Here is a 10,847-nt window from a genome sequence, read left to right on the forward strand (position 1 = left end):
TTTCTGGACTTCATACACCTCTCACGCTGATGTAAATCAGGAGCAACTGCATGGTAGTCAATGGACTTGTTTAACTCAGGGAATCCACCCCTCCATTTCCTAAATTTTTGCATGTTAGCACGTAACTTTTGAGACTTTTCTGTCACTGTCTTTCCCTGCAAGCTTCTCATCTGGGCAGGTGGACAGTAATTAAATGCATAATTCTGCTTAATGCCCCAATTTTGCCTGGAGATCCTTTAGTGTATGTGGGGAGGATGTCAACTGGAAGCAAAAGATTGTTTCCAGAACAAGATAATGCTGTGAGCATGAAAGACTAGAGTAAGATACTGTGAATAGAGAACAGCTTGAAATTGCTGCTTGCCCAGCTTTGTTGAAATTCATTTTCTTCCAGGAGTTCTAGACAGATAATCACAATGTGGGAAACGTGTGTAGAAGAGACTGTTCTTTGAGTGATGGTCCCAGTTGTATTCCACTGATGGTTTACAGTTTGTCTTGTGCTTCTGTCTGAGACAATGAAGAGAGGGGTGGACTGACCATGTCTCCAATTCCTTCTCACTGTCACATGGTCTGGGTCAGAACTTTCATTGTCCTTGTCTGTGACACACTTTTAAATAAGATAAGGTGTATAGTTTTACCTGTTTTGTAGAAGTTTTGCCAGTTTTATTGTAGTTTTAGTACTTAGTTTAGATAGCTTTAGGGGTTTTTTTTGTGTTTTTTTTTACTACCTCTCCACCCCAGATACCCATGTGCAGGTACCAGACTATGCCCAGAACTCTGGTCTTCAAACTCTGCACCTCTTGCCTGTGCTCCTTGTCAGTCAGTGATGACTACAAACACTGCCTCTACCACTTGGGGGAAGCTCATTTCGTATCCAGGTACAGTATTTGCCAGTCCTCCCCCAGTCCTCCCCCCCACACACCCAAGAAGGCTCTGCCCTTTTCCCCCAAGAGCACCTCATGGAGCTTGCCATGAGATCTCACTTGGACCCAGGTTTGGGAACACCCCCTGTATATCAGCCTGACACAGCGAGGCGCGCACCTCCCACTGCCACATGTGAATTCGGAGACAGCGGAACCACCCCATGGACCCCATGGTGGGGCCTAGTCGAGAGGTAAGGAAGCATACTCATAAGCATGGGACTATAGCTATGGCTGCACTAGAGAACTTATATTGGTGCAGTTGCATCAATGCAGCAGCGCCACTGTAAACTCTCTAGTGGAGCCGCTCTATTTATTGCAATAGCAAAGAGACTCCGGGGACAGGCCATCTCCACCCAGAGAATCTAAATGGACTTTGGGGCATATTAAACTCTGCTACCAACTGTTGGGCCTACCTCCTCCTACAGGAGTACAAGCTCACTTCATGGGGTCAGGCTTCAACCTCAGTCTCCCTTCAGAATGTGCCACTGACTGACCTATGTAGAGAGGTCATGTGGAGTTCTCTACACACCATTACATTGCACTGTGCCTTTTTACAGGACTCAGTGGTGGATGCCTCCTTTGGCATGGCAGTCCTCCACACTACTACTCCATCCTCATCCTCGGACCCTCCTCTGACTTAGGTACTGCTTGTTAATCACCATCATTGGAATAGAATAGGGACCACCACTCGGAAGAAGAAGAGGTTACATACCAGTAACTGGAGATTCTTCGAGATGTGTGGTCCATACCTGTATTCCCCAATCCCCACCGTCCTTTCCCTCTGCTATGGATCTGCCGGATTAGCGGTGGAAAAGGGACTGCAGATGTAGTTGGTCCGCCCTGGCCTTTATTGCTTTGGATGGAAGCACGAGGTAAACCAGGGTGCAGGCACGGACCAATGGATACTACTTTCAAGTCTCCATTTCCAGGTGCATGGTCCATATGTGTAAACCATCATTGGAATACAGATAGGGACCACACATCTCAAAGAACTTCCAGTTACAGGTAAGTAACTGCCTCTTTTGCTGGCAAAGGGGAAATAATAGTGACAGTCGATCACCTAAAGAGGCTTTGGATCCTGTTCTAAGTAGCTGTGGACCTGAAGGTTTAGTATTCTGTGCGACAAAATTATTTGCTCCAATCCTGTGATCTGGCACACTGCTAGCATGGAGCCTAAGGTGGGAAGAACAGTGTGGCTTTACACTACCTTGGTTCTTGCTGATCCTGGGGGTGGGTAAGAGGCACAATTTAAAGTGGCCTCAGGGCTAAGCTGAACCACTCAAGCCAGGGATCTCTGCTGTGCAGCGGATCTCCTGCCATGGCATTTCCCTCAGCCACACTCCTAACATGTTCCCAATGCTGCAGTTGGAAAATGGGGGTGTGTGGATACAAATGTCAAATGTGCAGTTCTTTGGGATCTTTAGATGACATGCAAGCTAGCTACACAGCACTGTAAAACTGGGATGTGTTGAATCAGTGGCAACCTTAGTTATCCCTAGCTCGGATTTCAGGCCATGCTGAGTTGACCAGGAAGGGGTTCAGGCTGTACGGACAAACTTGGCTGCCCATTTGGTGGGACTCAGGATTATTTGTATGAGCATATACAGTCAGGTATAACAGAGTGAGGGCCACTCCTCTACTTTTATCCTCTGCATCTAGTGATTTCCAACTGAACATAAAATTTGTTCATTTTTTATTTAAAGCCCCTGCAGCCAGATGAATTTTGCTGTGAACCTTGAATGGCCTTGCTGTTGGTTTGTAGTAGCCTTGTGTAATTATACTATTAAAATTCTTCAGTTAGTTTCCTAACCTGCAGTTGACTGTATTTGGTTGTCACATGTAGCCTCAGACAGACCAGCCTCGTAAATGAAACACTCGGAATAGTTGAAGAGATTTGCCCCAGTCACAGGTATGATACCCTTTCCAAACATGGCTCAGTACTTTGAGGCCTAGGGGCACTTGTCAGATATTTTTTTAAAAGAAAAGCCTATATTCGGACAGAGATTGAAGGTCTCTTCCACTTCTGAAACCCTTTTTCCAATTTGCTGCTGAGCTTCAGGTCACACAAACTTATGATGTTCACACTTAAAACTTCCTCACTTGCTGAATGTGCCCTAAAGACAAGGGCAAACACTTGACTACAGTGTTGGGTGGCCAGAACCATTCCCCCATCCCCGCATTTTTAAAGCTGATGAAGTACAATTTAATTGGGCACCTGATGTCTAGTTAACATCAATATTTGAATTCGATAATGCATCCTAGTTTTCTTCCAGTGCTTGTGAGCACTGAAATTCAGAATGTAGTAACATGATGACTGCATTTTCAGTCATCTCCACTTTCTTAAAACATTTTAGCAGATTAAATCTTATTATATTTGAAATATTATATTATAGACCTCTGAAACGAGGAGAAACGATGCTTCAAGGCATGTTACTTGTTAATGAATTTAAATATTTTGACTAAAAACTGAGCAAGGACATCAGGATTTGTCCTAAAGCTAAAACAAACCCCCAAACGTTACTGCATTCTGCTTTCTCAAAATAGTGTATTCCTATGAATATGAACGAGATGTCAGGTCGATAACTTACACTATGAAAATGCAGGCCATATAACATGGCTTAGGTTCTGATTAAGCAAAGCAGTTAAGTAGTAAGTGCTTAGTTTCCAGTGCTTCCCTGAACTGGAACTTTGGTGACTTTAAAAAAGGCTAAAGTCAAAAAATCTTGTGCTTTGTTGAAATACATTTTCTTCCAGGAGTTCTAGACAGATAATCACAATGTGGAAAACATTGCATCTGATGAAGTGAGCTGTAGCTCACGAAAGCTTATGCTCTAATAAATTTGTTAGTCTCTAAGGTGCCACCGGTACTCCTTTTCTTTTTGCGAATACAGACTAACACGGCTGCTACTCTGAAAAATGTGGAAAACGTGTGTAGAAGAGAACTATCAAATGTTATTAGCCAAGTACGACTTCCTAAATTACAGTAAATTCACTGATTTTACTTACAGCCTGCCACAACACGATCAGGCTCATTTTCAGGCACTCATTGAGGAAGGAAACTGGTAGCCAGAACGGCTCTCCAGTTGGCAGTGGATGAACCTCCTTCTTGCAGGGTCATGGCTCTGGCTGTAGTTATGCACAGTTATGCATAGGGAGTCTTGACTCAGTTCTTCTGGGTTCCCTAGGGAGGTACAGAATACTGTTGAAGACTTCCCTTTTGATGAGTTCCGTCTCTTTAATCAAAAGACAGATGTATCAGTGCTTACCCTCAAAGACTCCAGGGCCACCCTTCACTAGCTGGGCATCTACACTCCAGCCCTGAAGCGCAAATTCCACCACCAATCTTCCACTCAATTGTACCATCAGAAATCTTAGGAGCCTCTGAGGAAACACCAAAAGACACAGAGCTCTCACGTCTTTGCAGTCTTCATGTCGCAGCTACAACCACCAGCTAAGAGGTATTTCTGATGCAATCGCAAGAGCCAGTAACCACTATGCCAACAACCTCATGATCCTGCCACTCCCTTTGGGGGTCATTTAGCATTCTTTTACCATACTTGAGTGTGATAACAATGGACAAATGGGTGTTGAACCATCATCCACCATGGCTATACAATCAAGTTTATCATGCTACCTTCTCCAAGACTGTCTTCCCTGTCAGGGACCACTCTCATGTCTGCATTCTTGACCAATAGGCAAACTCCTTATTACAATGAGGAGTGGTAGAATGCATCCCTCTGGAATATCTGGGAATGGGGTTTTACTCGACTAACTTCCTGATACCTTAGGAGAAATCCTTGATCTCCAGCATCTCAACTGCTTCATCCAGAAACTCCAGTTTTCTATGGTTATGCTAGCAGCGATTATCCCAACCTTAGAGAAAGCCATGTGGTTTATGAATCTCAATATGAAGGACTCATTTTAACGTCAATATCCATCTAGCCCACAGATGTTTCCTGAGATTCACAGTGGGCACCCACCATTTCCAGTACAGAGTGCTCCCCTTCAGGATAGCCACCATTCCCAAAGTCTTCACCATTTTTTTTTCCGTTGCAATGGCCAATGTCAAACATTGATGACTGGCTTCTAGCCACTAGGTCCAGGCAAGAAGCCCACACATCAGCCTCTATGTTGCTCAACTTTCTTTCATCCCTTGGAGTCAGTGTCAATGTCGAGAAATCAATTCTAGACCTCACACAGTCTCTGGACTTCATATGGGCTATGGTAAGTTCAGTCACAACGCGATCCTACTTACCAACAGGCAGGTTCCAGGCAATGAGTGACATCATGACTTTTATGTCATGAGCAATCCATATGTACTAGCCAGGACCTGCCTGTCCCTTTTAGCCTACATGGTCTCATGTACATATGTGACCCTCTTCACACGTCTCCACCTTCACTGCCTTCTGACATGGCTCCAGTCCGTTTACTCGCCAAACTGCCACTCCATGAATTCCATGCTGACTGTTCCTCCAGTTGTGGACAGTGCCACATCGCATTTGTGTGAAAGTTCCCTTTCTTCCCTCCTCCCCAGACAAGATGATTATCACAGACTTATCCCTGGTTGGCTGGGGAGTGCATCTTGACGACCACATGGCTCAAGGAACATGCACTCCCAGGGAATCCAGGATGCATCCTGGAGTGCCGAGTCGTGAGAAGAACATAACAATCCTTCCTTCCTTTCATCCGCTCCCATAATTTCCTCATCATGTCAGATAACACCAACATTGTTTCTTACATTAACAAACAGAGCAGCACGAGGTCCCACATGCTATGCACAGAGGTGATCAATCTTTGGACATAGTGCATCAACCATCAGATCCTCTTATCTGCAGCCTATCTTCCCAGGGCACAGAATGTACTCACAGACTCGCTCAGCAGACATTTTGCAATCGACCATGAATGGGAACTTTGTTTCAATAGTACATTACATCTTCAATCAATGGGGGACCCCAACCAGAGACTTATTTGTGACACAGGTGAACAGCAAATGCTCTTATTATATTTGAAATATTATATTATAGACCTCTGAAACGAGGAGAAACGATGCTTCAAGGCATGTTACTTGTTAATGAATTTAAATATTTTGACTAAAAACTGAGCAAGGACATCAGGATTTGTCCTAAAGCTAAAACAAACCCCCAAACGTTACTGCATTCTGCTTTCTCAAAATAGTGTATTCCCATGAATATGAACGAGATGTCAGGTCGATAACTTACATTATGAAAATGCAGGCCATATAACATGGCTTAGGTTCTGATTAAGCAAAACAGTTAAGTAGTAAGTGCTTAATTTCCAGTGCTTTCCTGAACTGGAACTTTGGTGACTTTAAAAAAGGCTAAAGTCAAAAAATCTTGTGCTTACATTCAAGCAACATGCAAGTAGTTATTGTTTAATTTCTCTATCTATTCTGAGCTTTCATTCAAATACAAGCATTTTAACAAAATAGAAAAAAGGCTGTTAGTGAAGAAACAAATAATTTAGGTAACTATAGCCCTTTACAATGGTGATATCAGTGAAATCAGGTGATGCATGTTTAATTGTATTTAGGATTAAATAATTTTTATTAACTCTTCAGTTTTGAGAAGTATTGATCTTTATGAAGACAGATGTGCCCACTGATTAAATAATGAAACTTAAGTTCTGTTGCCTTTGACAGATAACTTTAAAAATGTGTTGAGAATTCCAAAATTCCCATACAAACACAGGTTTCAGAGTAGCAGCCGTGTTAGTCTGTATTCGCAAAAGAGAAAAGGAGTACTTGTGGCACCTTAGAGACTAACAAATTTATTTGAGCATAAGCTTTTGTGAGCTACAGCTCACGCCACCGAATTCATCCGATGAAGTGAGCTGTAGCTCACGAAAGCTTATGCTCAAATAAATTTGTTAGTCTCTAAGGTGCCACAAGTACTCCTTTTCTTTCATACAAACACATTCACTCTTCAGAAATGTAATGATTAATCAGAAGCAAGTTTGTTGTTTTGTTTAATACTGAATATCTTAGATTAATATTAGTCTGAACTAGGAGTCTGAGTCTGGGATATAAGCCACCCGGCCAGCGCGATGGCAACATGCTGTGAAGGCAGCTCACTTAACACCTCAAGGTGCAGGGGAGCTCAATCTATAACACTCACTGAAGAATTAGTGCTGATGAGCTCTGGAGGGAGCTACATCCAGCCCTGTCATTAGAGAGTCACTTGCCCGGGCACATGGTATTGGAACGGAAGTGGGAGGGTGCCGTGGATAACTAAGGGAAGAGCTTTGGGTTATCTACAGGGTCTTAGAGGTTTCTGGTAAATAGAAGTGGTAGAATTAAACCTAAAATGTACTCTTTCAGCTGAGGGATGCTACCAATCTGACAGTTTAGAGGTGCATTCCTTGCTGTAAATATTATTATCACTGACAGCATTATTCCTGTTGTGATCACTCAACTGAAGTAGATGTCTCAATTTCTATTTTTATTATCTGAAGGTACTATATATCCGGCTTTGTCCTTTCAAGGACATTGAAAATAAACAGATGTTTGACTGCAGTTGAAAAAAATTATTGCATCTTTAAAGTTTCCATTAAAGGACACAACCATTTGCACAGACAAAAAAGTTAGAGAACTACAGTTTGGGAAAAAGCTTCATACACATTGTTAAGTCAAGTTTAACGTGAGTTGGTGGCTGTTAATTTTAAATAAATCTCCAGACTATACAATATTTTTGAGAGATTCATAGTTTATCATCATGATCCACAAATACCACTGCCAAATATAAAAGCAACGTATATAACTTGGAGAGATAATATGTCCCTTTTTAGGATAGAAAACTTAAATTGGAGTATTCCTTGCTGTAAACTGGTCTCAGTCTCTTGCAACGCAATACGTTCCCATCTCTGCTTCTCAATAGTTTGCAGCTATACTACTTTCCACAGATATATACTTGCTTCAACAGCGATATTCCATGCCACTTTGTAAAATGCACTCTGAATATGAGGAGCTCTGCTGAACATTGTACCATTTTTCTGGTGAATTGATCAATATGTTTTTGCAATAGCAAATATGCTGACTGACTTAACCCGTGCGTTTGACTTGATGAGTGATTTGTAACCACTGTTCTTGCTAGATGATAGTATATGTCTGAGTGAGGCAGATCTATGATTCTTTTGCTGAATAAAGACATATTCAGAGCAACTCCTGTCTGAGTCTTCATTTGCAGCAATTTAGCATTACTTTGTTTTGAAATATGGTTTTGTTCATATATACTGATACTTATTCATTGCAACATTTTTGCTCATTTTGTACCAGTGTTATCAAAATATGTCCACTGTAACTCAGAATTTTAAATGAATCAATTCCAGTGAAAACACAAAAATTGGGCATATTAAAAGGACAATGTCTAGTTGTTCAAGCCCAAAATTTAACTGTCCTTTTCATTTCTCTGTTACATCTGTAATATGCTCACTGAAACACAGAAAATAAACCTGAAAGTAAACTTGCCATTTGAGTCCTGCAGATAAAGTTTAACTCATATGACAGAGACAATGACATGGTGAGTATTCATCACTTTCCTTTTGGTGTAAAAGCTGTTTTACAATATATAGAAATGTATAAAAATATAAAACTTGATTTCTTTATTGTGTGCAACCCTTCCCATAGAGCCTTTTCCTTTCCTCCTCCCCACACCAGCCTCCAAATCACCATGTGTCAGTAATCCCCACCCCGCAACAGAGGGAAAGCTGGACTTGACTCCCTTAAAATGGAGCCAGGTTAGCACTGCTTCAGAGCTTGAAGTGATTCTTAGTTACATATCTCAGGGAAAGTGTATTTTGAGCAAGGCACATATGTTTCTTTTAGTGCATGTCCAACGGGATGCCTAACTCTGAGAAGAAAGCAGAATCTGAACGGTAAAAAGACACTGGAGACAAACAGAATTCTAAAAAGGTAATAAAGAAGATATGATACACATCAAACTAAAATTAGATAAACTGATTTGTATTGTACATTGTATTGTCTTTTCTGGGAAATGCCCGGCAGCTCTGTTAATTTCTGTGTGAATGGGAGGTTGTCATGGAAAAATTATGTTTATTAGACATGGCACAAATTGATGCTTATCTCTGGGCATGTAATAAGGAGGTCAGAGAAGATCATTCAAGTGTATCCCATAATGATCAGGAACTTCCTCCTTAATTTCAATCCATGTGCTCTGAGCTTTTGCGAGAAGCAGTTGCTTAAATGCAGCAGAAGGCAACTGATCTGCCCAAGTGCTTGAGTCTGTTGCCTCAGTCCAGTAATAGCTGGGCAGGCTGGTCATGTTCTAATTTTTTAAGTACCCCAGAAATTGTTTTTTAAAAAATGATAATGTAGAATCTTTTAAGAATTTATTTTGTCCCTAACAATATTCAGCAGTTTTATTCCTCTTACACTTCCACCCCCCCGCAGTCAACTCCAGGAGTAATCAGTCAGGCCTCAGGTCTCCAGCTGTCACCTGTGTCTGGTCAGGGACCCTATTCCCATTCCCTTCTGAGTGGGGGGTTTAAGGCTGCCCAGCTCCCTGCCTTACACTGTCATGTCCCCAGCAAGCTACTCTGTCTAAAGGCCCGCACTTGCACTTTGCTTTCTCTCAAAGGGCATTGCCAGTAGTCACATGTAACCCTACAGCTCTTTCTCATTTATTCTTAAGGTAAAAGTATTACACAGAAAATATAATAAAAACCCCAAACAGATTAAAACACACACTAAACATGCGAGGAGTCACCCTCACTCCTGTGGGGCCCTGGTAGGCCAAAGTTTTTTCCAGCACATCGGCAAGGGTGGGTTGGACCCCTTTTGAACAGAAGCTACTGTTCGTTTGCTGGATCAGAAAGAAGGCCTGTGTCAGTTCAAGCTCATCCTTTTATACCACAAGCCCTTTCTTTGTCTGCTAGTCTCTGGAAAACACAGTTTGAAGCAGTATAGGCAAACCACTCTGGGGACGTTATCTCTCTCTAGGGTTTAGTCTGTGACTCACCTTAATCACCGCCCACTGTTTTTAATTTGTGTAGGTGTTGTAGTAACCCTCCCCATGGAGTAGAACAAATCAGCCATAAACAATTCATAAAATTTAATACAATGGCCCCCCAAGACACTCTATGGGGTTGCAATAGCTGTCACAGACTTACTCTCTGTTTTAGCTTTCCCTTTAATTTCTGTTCAGTGGGGATACTGACCTCAAAGACATATTCCAAGGAATAAATGGTTAGTGTTTGCAAAGAGCTTTTAAGATGAAAAACCTTAAAATAGTACAAATGTCTCTATTGGACAGTTCAGAGCCCACCTTGTCCATATTGTATTATCTTTTATCTGGGCTATTTTACAAGGCAAGTTGTAGCAATTTCGGCAATCAGTAAAAAACATCTTTGTGCTTATTCTTGTAAGGGAATTGCTATCTGAATTAAGATAAGAAAGGTGTGGAGAGGAATCAAGTCAATTAAAACGGGTACTGAAAAACAGTGTATTATCAGCCACTTATCTAAATAGTGTTGAGCCTAGAGTGGAGGATTTTAATTCAAAAGAAACTCCTTTACTGCACTACTCTGATAAAATACATCCATTTCTCCTGTTCCCCTCCACTTCTACAATAAAGAGAGATTCTACTAACAATCATACAGAGTCCCCATTAATGTTAATAGAAACTATGATCATGCACTGAGAAAAGAATATGTTACAGCAAAGATTTTCATTAGTAATTAGTGACTTTGGATACCTCAATTGTTGGGTGTGAAATTTTGAGACACTTTACAGGGGCCTGATTTTCAGAAATTTCTGAGACACCCCCCCCTTGTGAAAATCTGGAGCGTTTAAGGTATGTCAGACTGGGTATACCACAGACGCCACACATCCACCTCAATGGGTGGGGGAAGTTGATTGGGCTGGCGGTGAGGAGGAACAGCCACACAGCCAGG

At 41.7% G+C, this 10,847-nt stretch overlaps 1 protein-coding gene across 1 annotated transcript in view; it reads left to right on the top strand.

The window, feature by feature from the left end:
• DNAH5 (dynein axonemal heavy chain 5) overlaps positions 1-8,090 on the top strand; it is a 316,306-nt gene extending 308,216 nt beyond the window's left edge. The window contains exon 80 of the mRNA XM_038392521.2: positions 7,392-8,090. Within this exon, the coding sequence (XP_038248449.2) occupies positions 7,392-7,524 (133 nt within the window). The 3' untranslated portion in view covers positions 7,525-8,090. The remainder of the gene's footprint in view (positions 1-7,391) is intronic.
• The last annotated feature ends 2,757 nt before the right edge of the window (positions 8,091-10,847 follow it).

The sequence above is a fragment of the Dermochelys coriacea genome, chromosome 2 (assembly GCF_009764565.3).
Source record: "Dermochelys coriacea isolate rDerCor1 chromosome 2, rDerCor1.pri.v4, whole genome shotgun sequence".
Classification (NCBI taxonomy): domain Eukaryota; kingdom Metazoa; phylum Chordata; order Testudines; family Dermochelyidae; genus Dermochelys; species Dermochelys coriacea.